This window comes from Phaseolus vulgaris, chromosome 6, assembly GCF_051622355.1.
Source record: "Phaseolus vulgaris cultivar YP4 chromosome 6, ASM5162235v1, whole genome shotgun sequence".
NCBI classification, from domain to species: domain Eukaryota; kingdom Viridiplantae; phylum Streptophyta; class Magnoliopsida; order Fabales; family Fabaceae; genus Phaseolus; species Phaseolus vulgaris.
The window spans coordinates 5,033,628-5,047,882 of NC_143503.1; the positions used below are offsets into that span (position 1 = coordinate 5,033,628).

Below are 14,255 nucleotides of genomic sequence, written 5' to 3' on the forward strand. Positions count from 1 at the left end.
ACCGCATTTGTAAATCATTGGCATTGATTTACAAATGCGGTTTTACTCTAGAACCGCATTTGTAAATCAATTTAATTTCAAAAATGCCACTGCGTTTTTTACAAATGCGTTTAATCGCAAAGCCGCACTTAATAAGGAGTATTCTTTTAATCTTTTTGCACTAGTGTTAGGGACACACTATTACTTGTGACAACGCGGTGCACTTGCCATAAAAAGTCATCAGTGTGATGCACACTGTGTGAGCAAACACCTTTATTTTTCTGACATCTTCTTCGTCGAAAAAGTCGTCGCTTTCACTGTCGACCCCGCTCACATCTACATGCAGGCGCAAGCACTCTTCCTTGGTCGCCAATACTGTCGTGCTTTCACCTCCTTAATGTCTTTAGAATCCTAATTTTTAGATTCTAAAACATTTATAGTGTATTGCTGCTACTTTTGACCTTTTATCTTTTTTATTTATTCCTATTTTGATTTTTCTATTGTTTTAATCTATACATTTTATTTTTTTCAACAGGGACGTTTAGTTCTTTTATAAATTAATAGCTTCAATTTCATTGTTTAAATTTAAAACCAAATTTGTTCAAATAACCAAATTGTTAAAATATTAATGTTCTTTAATAATTATTATATTTGGTTTATTGTGATAGAAATAATACATTTATGTTAATACAAACTTGATACTTGAATCAATATGATTTAAATAAGTTGTGTCGAACTTTAGATAGGTTGAACACCGACCAAGTAATGAGGATTTTCATTTTAAGACAATTTTCTTAATCGAAGCAAACTTTATTTTAACCGTTCGGGAGGGATCGCCTCAGAGGCAAAACTTCCTTATCCAAAGGGTGTAGATTTAGGATATCGATAGGGATTGTTGTTTTAAGGCAAAACTTCCGTAACCGTATTGACGCATTACACGTTCGTTCAGGAAGGGCTACTAATTGTTAAGCAAGCTGCCTTGCCAAAAAGTTCGTTCGAGAAGGGCTACCAATTGTTAAGCAAGTTGTCTTGGCCAAAGAATTGCATGTAGTGTCACGTTTGTTCGTTAAGGGTTGTTAATTGTTAAGCAAGATGCCTTGGTCGAAGAGTTACATGTAGTGTCGCATTCATTCGACAATGACTTCTAATTTTTAAACAAGTTGTCTTGGCCGAAGAGTTACATGAAGTGTCGTGTTTGTTCGACAAGGGCTGCTAATTGTTAAGCAAGTTGCCTTGGCCGAAGAGTTAGTTCACCATAATATATTAAAATTTTAGGTGTGTGGCATTCAACGTCCTCGGTATAATTCTTCCTGATAAATATTCTAGATAATAAGCTCCATCGATTGTTGTGTCTTTAACTCAGACGGTTGGATCTTGATGGATTTGTGTATCCTTTCTTGCGGTTTTTGTTGATGAATGCGGAAGCTCCATGAATTGTTGGTGGAACAAGGCTCTCCTAAGAGTGATGATAGCCTTGGAGGTGCATGAGAAGTATGAAGAGTAGGAGTGGTGAGGACAACTCCCTTTGTAGGTGACGGTTGAAGATTAAAAGCCTATTCCTAAGAGAGTTTAGGAAAAGAGTGAGAATGGCACAATTTTGGCAGCATTTCACTATTCAATTAATCTTCCATTTACATGACCCAAACACCTCTATATATAGCAAGAGTGGGCTGAAAATGAAAAGAGAATTGGAGGGAAATTCAAATGTTGGCACATGGGAAGGTGGCTCCTAAATTCAGCACATGTGAGGTAGGTTCTAGAATTCTTCCATGTGTTAAGGGTTCTAGAACCTTACGCTCCACTTAGGCTAAATGTGGGCTGGACCTAAGTTTAATTAGGAGTAGGAAACTCTAATTAAACTTAGGTTAACCTTTTAAGTACCACTTTGCATGTTTCAACAAAAAATACAAAAGAATTAAACTATGTTACCTTTGACAAAAATGTAAAAACTATTCTACACTAGAGTTTATGACATGTAGAATGTGTCCTCTTGACCCCTCTTTGACCATAACTCTAGTGGTTGCCTCAATTTGATATTTTGGTGGCCTTTCAATGGATTGGTGCTGGGGCCTCTTCCATCAGATCTACTGGGCGTGTGTCAGCCATCGTGATCCCTCTCTTTTCCTTTATCTCCACCACTGTCCACTCAAACATTATTGCGATAGTCACACAATTCTTCCAATTGCATGAATTTAGTCGCTCGTTGCTTCAGTTTGTATAAGTTTTTCCCTGATTTTTTAAACAGACTATCGACAAATGAGCTTGACCGAAGTGTCGTGACTAGATGATGCACGACTACTTTTGGGCTGAGATTTCTGATGTATAAAGATAATTTGTTGAGCCTCTCCATAAATGCTCGTAGTGATTCACCCTTCTCTTGTCTATATTGACAAATGTTATGGATGTTAAATGACATGGTCAACTTGTTGCAAATTGAGTGTCGAATTTAGATAACAAGGTTTTGAAATTATCCACCGAGTCAGATGGAAGTCAAGTGAACCAACTGAGTGCTCATTTTTTAGTGAGGTGGGGAATACCCGACACCATACTATTTTTTCTGAGCTATAGAGACTCATCTGTGTTTTGTATACGTTGATGTGCTCATCCGGATCCGTGATACCGTCATATCGATTGATAAGCAACCCTTTCCAGTTAGGAGGGAGTTGTGCTTCCATGATTTCATCAGTGAAAGAATGTCCTTTTAGATCATTTTTTATGATTGTCATGCGCTCTGTATGTAACTTGGATGATTAATAAGTCAGAGTTCGGGCTTTAGTCGTTCTCTCCTAATTCTATGTGTGTTCATTCCTCTGAGGAGGAGTCTGTCTACATTGCTCATGCCTGGCTTCAGGTATGGGTTAGGCCAGTTTTCGCCTCATTTGTTTATTTTGCTCTTTGAGAATTTGTACCTCTTCTTCATTCTTTCGATGGAGGGCTACCTCCTATTTATTCTTCTAACACATCTCCTTCCTTTCTTTTTGTAAAGTTTGGAGCATAGCCATATGGTAAGCTTCTATCGTTCATCATCTGTCTTGTCAAAACCATTTGTTGCTTGATTTGACTCTATCTCAGCCCAACAATGGGCGCCAATTGTAATTGTATAAACTAAAAGGGGCCTAAATAGTACCTGGAACTGGAACTGGTAGTAACAATTATCATTGATGTCTCGGTCGCTTCTCCTTACTATTCTCGTACTAGTTCTCTAGTACTTAGTGTTTCCTTCTTAATCTTCTCGTACTCGCTCTTTGGTACTCGATCACTCCTCCTTACTCTTCTCGTACTCGCTCTCTAGTACTCAGTTGCTCCTCCTTGGTGCTCAATTGGGAGTTAACTTGCAAAAGATTCTCCGACAGTCAAGTAAGTACTCTGTGTTAAAAGTGTATGATGTAATTGATCAAAACGTACCTTACTCCTTTGTAGACGACTTATTTATAGTGTTTGGTAGTGGGCTATTTGATTCACGGACCGTATCTGGTGCATATCTTCAATAAATCAATGTTAACTGATTTCTCAGGGTGTCACCAAGATTTGGCGAGATGTGGCCCAAATTTGTAGGGAGGTTACCTTGATTTATATGATGTTTTCTTACTTGTCATTTATTTGTCAATTTGTTCTTTAATATGGTTGATCACCCGGTTGATCGGTCAATGATATCGAATGACGTGACTCATTCGACCTCGACCAGGACATATATTTAAAATTGGAGTTATACCTTTAGTAATAGTAGATGTAAGTTCATTACTTTTTCTTTTTTCATTTTATTAAAGTAATGTGTTTAATGAATTTAAATCTTCAACAACATCATATCTCTATTCATAAGTATATATATTTTTATATATAGTTAACGACATCATATAATTAAAATTAATATCTATAAATTAATTAAAAATACGAAATATAAATTAAAAAAAATCATTAAATAACAATCAAATTTAGAAAATTATTAAATAACAACCTAAATTTAGAGACGAAAAAAATTAGACACTATATTGACCAAGTTATATACTATTTTAGATACTAAAAAAACTATTGGTATCTAAAGTGGTTTCTATTATTAAGTTAAATTTTATAAAATAATTTCTAAATTGACATCTAAATTATCTATCAAGATTTAGCTACTAATATTTTAGATTCTAAATCTGTCTTTACAATACTAACAAAGACTAATATATTCTATAGTAGTCATTAACTAAAATTTTGGTAGTTAATAGTTAAATATCAATTTAAAAACTATTTTACAATTTTTTATTAATAATAGAAACTACTTTAAATACTAATAGTTTTTTAATTTATAAAATAGTCTCTAATTTAGTCAATATAATAACTTCTTTAAAATTAATTTTTATTAATAATTTTATTATAGTTATATATATATATATACTTTAATTCTTTTGAAATCATTTATATTTGATTTTAATCTCTCAAATTCTTATACTAGTTTTCTTCTCTAATTTGAAAATATATTAATTTTTTATGTTCAAAAGTAGGATATAACTTACTTTGAGAACAAAAAAGTAATGTATCTTCAAATTAAAAGGAGACCAAAGTAGAATAATTTTTTAAGGAACTAAAACCAAACATTAAAATTTTAGAGACAAAATCCTTTTATCCTTAAAATAATATTTAATATTAATTTAATTTTAGAAAAAAATATATACTTAAGAATTATTAAATATAGGATACACAAAAAATCAAGGTACTTGTAAATATAGTAAATAATAATAACAAAATATAATAATCAAATAAAATTCAAATAGTATTCAAAACTTTGTTACACATATTATCCAACTATATATGGTAAATTTAAATGATATATATTTTTACTAATGTAATATATTACTATAATCCCTCAAGGGAAAGATTAAAAGAATACATTAATAAAAAGTAAGGTTTAAATATATTTTTAACTTTTCAATACACTTATTTGTTTAGTTATAAAAAAATCTACATAAAATTTGTCCTAAGAATATAGGATTGTTTTTTTAGTTCTTCAAAAAAATATAACTAAATTTCTTATGTAAAAATGAAAAGGAGAAAGTTTTTAAATTGATAAAGATTTTTAAAAAATGTTACGTGGCAGTGAATATTCCGTTGCCATGTGGAGAATCAATGATTTAATTGTTGGGATTATTACTTAAATTAAAAACAAAAGAGTTATTTTCATTTATAGAAGGATTTTGAGGAAATCAAAATTTGATTTGATGGTCGTAGTTGGAAATTGTACAATGATAATTGTTCGTTATTACATGATTTGATTTAACGGTATGAAACAATAAATGGAGAAAGGTACAAAACAATACTTATTCCATCTCAAAAAAGAATATTTTAAAATACTTTTTTATTTTCATGTTTAGAAAATTACTTTCTAAAATGTTAAGAAAATAAAAGTGTTTAAAATTTAGTTCTTAATATTAATATATTTTTTTCCTCTTCTTTTATATTGTGGATTATACTTTTAAACACATTTTTAGTTTTGCACACATTTTAAAACATTAAAAAACAAAATGGGAGTCTGTATAAAAAATGGAGGTGTATATAGCAGGAGCCTTTTTCTATAATATATTAATATAGCATGTTTAACAAAGGCACTCGCATTCTACATTCTCTATCTTCAAACTGCATCCATGAAATTTAAAATTTCAATTTTACCTTTCTGAAATTTGTATAATTTGTATTTAGATTATATATTCCGGAATATAAATTTATGAATATTTTAAGAAATTGATCTTTAAAAAACAAATACATCTCATAAAGTACATTTCAAATGGAAGTATGTATTTGAATATATAATATGTATTTTAAATTGTATATTCTAAAATGTGGATTTGTAACAAAAATTTTAACTTTTAACGTTAAAGAAAAATCATCGGATTGCACATTTTGAAACTGAATGCTTATAAATAATTTTTTAAAAGAATAAAATTGAAATTTCAAATTTGATAAGAATACAACCTAAATCTAAAATTATGAAGGACGCAAAATGCAAAATTCTTGAAATACCTACATATTTATGAAAATAATCCTATATTTTATTAATTTTTTTAATTATAGAATATAAAATCTGAAGACTTTCAAAATTACAGAGAAAATATAAGTTAATATTTATGATTTTTTAAATTCTAGATTCCACAATATAAAATTTGTATTTTGAAATTTTGTGATTTAAAATGCAAATTTACAGAGCAGAAGGTTAATATTTATAATTTTTTAAATTATAGATTGTAAAATTCAAAATATAAAATTTGTATTTTGAATCGTGCGATTTAAGAATGCAAATATTTTAAGAATTTGCCTTAGTCCTACCTTTACGATGAATTATTTTGTTATTATTTATTTATTGTTATTTTTATATTAGAGGAGATGTTCCTCTTCATAGTGTTTCAGAGTGAGAAGCAAGGGAAAAGAAACAGTGATGGAGGCAGAGGAGGAGCAACGGCGTCGTTTAAAGCTTGAAGAAGCCCTTGAAATCCAATCACTCAGACGCATCATTAGCGCTTACCTCAAGTAGTTCTTCGTTTCTTCTCATCTTTTCTTCAATTTTTCGTACTTTTCAAATCACCGTTCAACAATATAAGCCAAAACGAAGTGTGTTTTTATCTTTGTTTTTGTCAATTCATGATGCTGAGATTCAAGAGCTAGTTCAAGTGTTCCGAGAAAAAGAAATTAATGTTTTTAATTTTTAATTTTTAATTTTTAATTATAGTTCACTGTTATATTTTTACTTTTCCTTTTATCTTATTTTGGTTTCATAGAAAAAGTGTATCAATTTCGCTAATACAAGAAACTGTTTGTTTTGATTTATGTGGTAAAGGTACTTTTTTTTATTTAATTTTATGAATAATAGAACTGAGAGCCTGATGTACTTATCTGGTTTCTAGTTTCTTGATTGAAAATGGTGTTTTGTTTTTTATGTTTTACTATTTCTTTCGAATATGAAAAATTTAAATTTTATCGTTGTATTATTTGATTTGTTAATTTTTCTGTCTGTTACTGCTAATGTTATTGCATCAAATTAAAGTAGCGGTTCTTGGTCGAAATTCAAATGCACACAGCTACAAGTGTGTAAAACCACAAAAATATTGTTGAATTCTTTAGCTGTATGAGTAAATATTGTTGTTTTTGTTTGTTTATGAAATTTTACTGTGATTTTACATGTCATATTTTGTTTTTTTATCGTGAGATTCTGTATCCGAATCTTTTACTTATTTGCTCCGATGCAGCTATCCTGATGCTGCAGAGGAGGATGTTAGAAGATATGAAAGGTCATACAGGAAGCTTCCACCTGCCCATAAGGTATTTTTGTCCTCTGCTTTTGCTTGATATTCTGGCAGTGCAATGTTGTTTACTTGATGTTTGACTGTTCAGTTTCTGGTGCTTTGTTTCCTTTTTCTGCCACTATCAGACTTTCTGAACGGCTGTGATGAGGCACAAATAGAGTAGGACCAAGCTTTTAAATTCCGGAAATGTGGGAAATTCCAGACAAATGCTTCTGCAATTGTGATCATGGAGAGTTAATGAACTTAAACGTAGTGGCCAAAATTATGGTTGTAGACAGTTTTTTTTTTTAAAAAAAAACCTGTAATAAGATAAAACTTAGATGTGGTTCTTTATGTGATTTTTGTGTTGTTTTTCTATCTAAACAGAAGTTTCACCTCAGTAATCTATGTCAATCTTTATGAAAAAAACTTTGTTACTTAGATTATTGAGTGATGTGAAACTCCAATTTTGATTAGAGAATGGTAATAAAACTAAAGCTTCTAAGGAATTGCATATTTTTTTCCCATTGAATAGCGATATTTCCTTGGGTTTACACTGTTATTTCTGGTTTGTGTCTTTCTAAGCTTGAACAAGATGGTTACACTTTGGTCAATTCAGACTGTATGGATTGAACTTTTGTCTGTCAGTCAAACAATGCAAAAGAGAAACAACATGACAAACACGTAATGGATATCTTGGATTGGTTGCCACTTGGTTTTTGATTCTGTCCAAATTTCAATGTTGCTGGCTATTGACTCTTGTGGTAATGAGATGGGTTGAAACGTGCTTTCCTGTCATTTGAAAATAGAGATAATACAGAGAGAATTGTGTGAATGATCTATCTAAAACTGCATAAATTTATTCTTTATCCAGGATTTATTATAGGAATTATTAATCCTAATCTAGCTTCTAAATTAGAGTGCTAATGGTCTGTATGGTGTCTAACAGTCAATGCACATAGTTTCCACAGTTCTCTAGTTGTTTTCTTGTAATTTCTTCCTGAAATTTCTGTTCATTTTTATATTCCCTTGTTTACTGAACCTATTTTTGTGTTTGTAGGCTTTGTTACCTCACTATCCTCGAAAGTTTCAAAGATTACGCAGGTATATTTAACTTTCTCTTTTTTCATTGCATTATGATTTTTCTCTCTTTTGTTAGTCTTGTAAAGAAAAAATTGTCAAAGAATTCTGTTGTTGATTCTAATGATGCTTTATTTGTGGACCAAGCTACTTTTGGAAATATTTTAGTTTTGAGATCAAATAAGACAAGAACGATGTTTTAATCTTTTGTATGCATGGTTATAACTCAACAGTATTCAGTATATGCTTTTCTCTCTTTCTATGGGCAAAACTGAGATGAAATTCTTTAGGTACTTTAGTTCTCCACATCATACGTAGTTATTAAATATCAACTTTTATAAAAGCTAAACATCATTCTTAGGATGGTACTTTTGTTCATCTTGTATAGTTGTTGAAATTTGTATTTTGATTTCTTTTTTAAAGAATTCGGAAAAGTTTATAAGAAACATAACTGAACCCCTCTTGTGTTTCCTTTTGTCTGTACACAATCTGATAACTTAGACGTAATCAAGGAAGTATTATTATGATATATAAATAATTAATTTTGCCATGGACTCTGTTGGAATGTAAAATCAAAGCAAAGCATTTTATTCGAGAGTAGCTGAATCGCGATAATTAGCTAAACAAACATGTTCTAACTAACCTTATAACTAGGCTGTACTGGCTTTGATGGACTTGTTTCTGTTCTTTCTCAGAACTGCTTATCTTTTTCAATATGCATTGCTTAAGGTTAGAATTCTTTTACCATATTAAGCTTTGATTTTTGTTAAATGTGTAAGTTTTCTTAAAAACAATTCCCAGGTAAATACCTTCTTAAAAAAATACCTCAATTGGAATAAAAAAATGTTCCTGTTCAGAGGAAAATTAGAATTTTAGCAAGCACAATTGCAAGTGGAGGTGATAATTAGAGATATATTTTTTTATTCTCAATTCATATTTTCATTGAGCTATAAAATGAATGCATATGAATGTTATAGCATGTTCCCACCGTTAATAAAGGATAATTAGATTTTATTTAATAATGGAAACAGATATGACTGGAAATTGAATGTGAAGTTTGTAGTCTCAGAAGAGTTTGGTTTGTTGTGTTTCCCATTGGTGCAGGTGTATCTCAATGAATTCTCATTTCATATTTGGCATGCTTCAGGTTAGAATTAACTCTGTCAGTGGCTAATTCATTTTCTGTGTTATGGCATATTTGATATTGTTAAAATGAAAACTGTAGGCATTTGAACCTCCACTTGACATGAGCCAGGACCTAGAATTTAGTGAAGATCCACATCCTGAATCAGCCGAAAAAGATCATTTAGCTTCTGAAGGGATTAATGCCTGTTCATGTGAGTCAGACCCTTCGAGAATAACGTGTTCTGTATCTGATCAAGATTGTTGTGTGGAAGACAACAACCATACATGCAGATCACAAGGACTGACACATTCAAATGAGGTTTCTGTAGCATTTGTGATCCTGAACCTTTTTGATCCAGTAGATAAGAATTATGACATTTCATTGGTTCAATCATTTTTTTTTTTCATTTAGAAATTTGACTCTGTAGATAACAACAGGAGGTGGACATTGAGAGTCAACACCAGTCAAATACTGGGAGCCTCTCTCCGAGCTTGATAAATACTAAAGAAACTACTGAATATTGTGGACATTCTATTACTGATTCCAATGGCAATGTAATTCCTTGTCTGTTGTAATATTCTAAATCTTTTCATTTTTTAGAGTCATCAAACTGGTCATTAGTTATCCAAATTCCTTGTGACTAATCTATGTAGATGTTATGATAATTCTTGAGAAAAAGAGAAGTTTTGATACATTTTAGAGTAATTGAATGAATGCTTGTGACATCTTCTTGCACTTTTGCACTAATATAGTATCAGTTAATTTTTTATTTGACATATCTCTTTCGTCCTCCTACCTTCCCTCTTTCTTTCTCAGACATGCTCACAAAAAATCAAAGTGTATTCATAACAATTTAGGTGCTGCCAATTGAGACATGTTGCCTAGAAATCGTAATAAATGTCCTTCAAATCTCATTTGATACCATTCTATGTGGACATTTGAATTGTAAAGAAAGAATTCTTTCTTACCATCCTTTTAGTGTATTGATTCTATTTCAAGGTCAAACCTTATGCAGTCTTTAGATTTCTACATCTTGTCTTGTTCTAATAGAATTAGCTTTCAGTATATACTAATGATTGTGTTTTGCATTACCAGTTTTACTCTAATATGCATCCATACTGATCTACAGCCATTTATAACATATTCCTTATCTCAGGTGTCAGTTACCTCATCTCAGCAACAATGGTTGGAGCCATCTTTACGATTGAATGTTCCTTTAGTTGATGTAGATAAGGTATAATTATATTCTAATCATAATTATTTTCTGTTGCCAATTTAAGATATCAGAAAGGTTTGGGTCTTAATGGGTAGAGTTTTACTTGAACTACACAAGGAAACAATAAATAATTATATCGATAACCATCACACCAAATACATTTTCATCTGTTCTATTTGTAACAATCATTTTCTCTAAAATAAGGAAACAAAATATGAGAAATAAATTAGAATATTCTGAAGATATTTTATTCTAATCAATATGGAGATCCTGAAGATATTTTTATTCTAATAAACCACTATTTTTAACATTTTTTTTGGATTAATCTATGGTACAAAATAGATGGTGTCTGTAGTGTTGCCTGAAATGAATCAAGATCTGGGAAGTTAGCAAAATTTAAGAAATAGACAGGTTGAGAAAGAAAATAAACTTTTACTTGACACTGGTTTGGCTGTACCAGAGTAAGAAAGTAGTTTTCTGTAATAATTCATACATCATTAGTTCTGTTTAACATAATCTTATATAGTTTACTCTTTGTATTTTTCAATTTTTCCTCATTGAGAGAATTCTGAGAGAGTGGGGCTTTTACATGTTTTTTGTTGCTTATATTTATTTTGTTAATGCTTTTACCTCAGGTGCGATGCATTATAAGGAACATAGTTAGGGACTGGGCAGCAGAGGTACTGCATGTTAATTTATTGCTTTTATTAATTTTTTTTTTATGTTGGTTGTCATGAAAAAGTTGATTCGTTATCCACTTTTATGCTTCTGAAAATGTATTTTAAAAGGGTAAAAAAGAACGTGATCAGTGCTACAATCCTATTCTTGAAGAGCTTAATATGCTATTTCCTAATCGCAGTAAAAAGAGGTAAAACTTAACATCTTGATACTGGAGAAATTTCTTTTGACTTGCAGATAGTTTGCAAGATTTGTTTTTACACTAATAGCGTGTAATTTCTTAAGCAGTCCACCTGCATGTTTAGTTCCTGGTGCTGGGCTTGGTCGGCTGGCCCTGGAGATTTCATGTTTAGGTGTGTATGTATTATCAAGTTTACATGGGAATTATGATTAGTATACATATATTATAACTAATATATCGTATTTTAATGCAGGATTTATCAGTCAGGGAAATGAATTTTCATACTACATGATGATATGCTCAAGTTTTATTCTTAACCAGTATGAATAAGGCTTATCTATTTCATGTTGATCTTGTTAATGTCTGAGCAATTGCTTATTTGTTTTGAATTCACAAAGTGATGATTGTTGTTCTCTAATGTTTGGGTCTTTTCTCTTTTTGTTCTCAATCAATTTTGCTTCATGAAACATTTAAGTTCCCAAACTGCTGGTGAGTGGACAATTTATCCTTGGATTCACAGCAATTGCAATTCATTATCAGACAGTGATCAACTTCGTCCTGTTTCAATACCAGATATTCATCCAGCCAGGTATAAGAATGACTCTCTTAATAAAATAAATTTTTTTGGTAGAATAAAAGGTTACAAAGAGGGATCACATTGATTTATGCATTTGTTCTTATTCACCTTGCATCTCAATCTTTGGGATAATTAGAATATAACATCAAAATTTTCTGTTGGTTAAAGTGATAATCTTGTTCTTTTAGGCTCAAAAAGTAATATCTGGTCAAATATGTTAGTGTTATCAACAGCGAATGTAGAAGATTACTAGTTTGTAGAAATATTTAAACTTCAATAGATCTTCTGGTATGGTATATCACATCTTATAATTATAATATTTTTCAATCGTAGCAGTGCAGGAATTACTGAAGGCTTTTCCATGTGTGGAGGTGACTTTGTTGAAGTCTACAGTGATTCAAGCCAAGTTGGTAGGAGAAATTACCAATACTACTTTAAACTTAGTTGTTGCTGATTCAGAACTAATAGTTTTGTTCTTTAAAATAATTAAATTTTGAACCCTGACAGTTGGAATTTGAACAGAGGATATCTGCTTCATGGTTCTATAATCAATTGTTGTTGTCTCTAGATACTATTAAAAAGTCAATTGATCTTTCACAAACAGAGTTCAACATTATAATACCTACTTTACCATCTATATTTTAAATAATGTGGTATATAACATGCTATCCCCTGTATAATCATTTCTAATTAGACTTAAAATGACCTTGCAGGTGCTTGGGATGCAGTTGTGACGTGTTTCTTTATTGATACTGCTCATAATATTGTTGAGTACATTGAAATAATTTCAAAGATTTTGAAAGATGGGGGAGTAAGTTCATGAATTGAAACCATCAAATACACATCATATATCGGTTGTCATTAATTTTTCTCATTTGTTCTTCGTATTCATGACATAGATATCATTTGATTACAGGTTTGGATAAATTTGGGACCTCTCCTATATCACTTCGCAGATGTGTATGGACAGGAAGATGTATGATTCTTTCTCTTTTGACTCGTTATAGTTATTATTTTTTTTTTATTATTATTATAGTTATTATTATTATTACAGTTATTGTTATTATTATTATTATAGTTATTATTATTATAGTTGTTATTATGATTATTATTATTATTAAGCATTTCCATGTTTGTAGTGTATTATCCTATTCTAAAACTTTTCTGTAGGAAATGTCCATTGAATTGAGTTTGGAAGATGTTAAGAGTGTTGCATTAAATTATGGATTTGAATTTGAGGTAACTCTTCCTTGAATAATGCCCTTCTATTTATGCAATATTTTGATTATCTAAATCATATTTTAATTATCTGTTGTGTTTGGTTGCAGAAAGAAAGCACAATTGAGACAACTTACACCACAAATCCTAGATCAATGATGCAAGTAAGCTTCTTACTGTACACATGCGCTCAGCATTTTTAATATATCTGTTATTAAATTCCGGTCCAACCTTTATGTGATGATTAGGTGTGCAGACAGTTTCTGAAGTGAATTAATTTTGAAACTTGAGATCAAATTTTACTATATATGTATAAATTTTAATTCTATTAAAATATTTTAATCATTAATTTAACTTTAATTAGTTATATTTTTCTGCAGAATCGCTACTTTGCTGCATTTTGGACTATGAGAAAAAGATCTGCTGGAGTGTAATTGCGTGTACTTTGATAATAGAGGATGTAACTATAATTATCCTTTTTTATTTATTTAATGAGGCCTTATAATTTTCTTGAATGATGAAACTCTGATATTTTTTTTATATTTTGGTTAAAAATATGATGAATGTTTTTTTTTTTATAATGATGCATATCAATTCTTAAACACTGAAATCTAAACGTGGTTTAACATTAAATCTCTATCAGAATAGTACTATACAACATTTTATATTTTGAATATGTTAAATATAGTTTGGGATGTGATGAAGATGATAATCACTGTTTGGCGCCATTTAATATTTTTTTGGTATAGTAATTCACCAACCCACTCATTCTTTTATTAAAAAAAAAGGTAAAACAATCTGCAATTCATTAGTTTGACACTGCATTGGAGTAGCAGATACATCTTTAAAATAATTAAAGTTGTTATCATTTATTAAGTAATTTATGTTTTTATATATGATTATTAAAAATTCAGTCAATAAAAATGATTTGACATTGTTATGGA

The 14,255-nt window shown here is 30.4% G+C and overlaps 1 protein-coding gene across 3 annotated transcripts; it reads left to right on the forward strand.

The window, feature by feature from the left end:
• The first annotated feature begins 6,244 nt into the window (after nt 1–6,244).
• Nucleotides 6,245–13,826, forward strand: LOC137830914 (uncharacterized). Of its 3 annotated transcripts, XM_068638317.2 has the most exons (18): nt 6,245–6,483; nt 7,200–7,272; nt 8,296–8,339; nt 9,420–9,462; nt 9,541–9,759; nt 9,879–9,995; nt 10,598–10,675; nt 11,293–11,337; nt 11,446–11,525; nt 11,624–11,688; nt 11,770–11,836; nt 11,992–12,105; nt 12,430–12,503; nt 12,807–12,904; nt 13,010–13,069; nt 13,264–13,332; nt 13,422–13,475; nt 13,692–13,826. In XM_068638317.2, exons 1-18 carry the CDS (start codon nt 6,392–6,394, stop codon nt 13,743–13,745), a joined length of 1,446 nt encoding a protein of 481 aa, XP_068494418.2. In that variant the 5' UTR covers nt 6,245–6,391; the 3' UTR covers nt 13,746–13,826. The 3 variants fall into 3 exon arrangements, 2 of the variants coding, with proteins under 2 accessions (XP_068494418.2, XP_068494420.2); XM_068638319.2 differs by lacking the exon at nt 9,879–9,995 and having other exon boundaries at nt 6,253–6,483; XR_016521415.1 differs by lacking the exons at nt 11,446–11,525; nt 13,422–13,475; nt 13,692–13,826 and having other exon boundaries at nt 11,573–11,688.
• Nucleotides 13,827–14,255: the final 429 nt, after the last annotated feature.

Coding starts and splice junctions, on each gene's coding strand:
- LOC137830914 (XM_068638317.2), top strand. CDS start 6,392: ATGGAGGCAGAGGAGGAGCAACGGCGTCGTTTAAAGCTTGAAGAAGCC. Junction 7,273..8,295: donor AGCTTCCACCTGCCCATAAG/GTATTTTTGTCC, acceptor TTGTGTTTGTAG/GCTTTGTTACCTCACTATCC. Junction 12,504..12,806: donor CAGTGATTCAAGCCAAGTTG/GTAGGAGAAATT, acceptor ATGACCTTGCAG/GTGCTTGGGATGCAGTTGTG.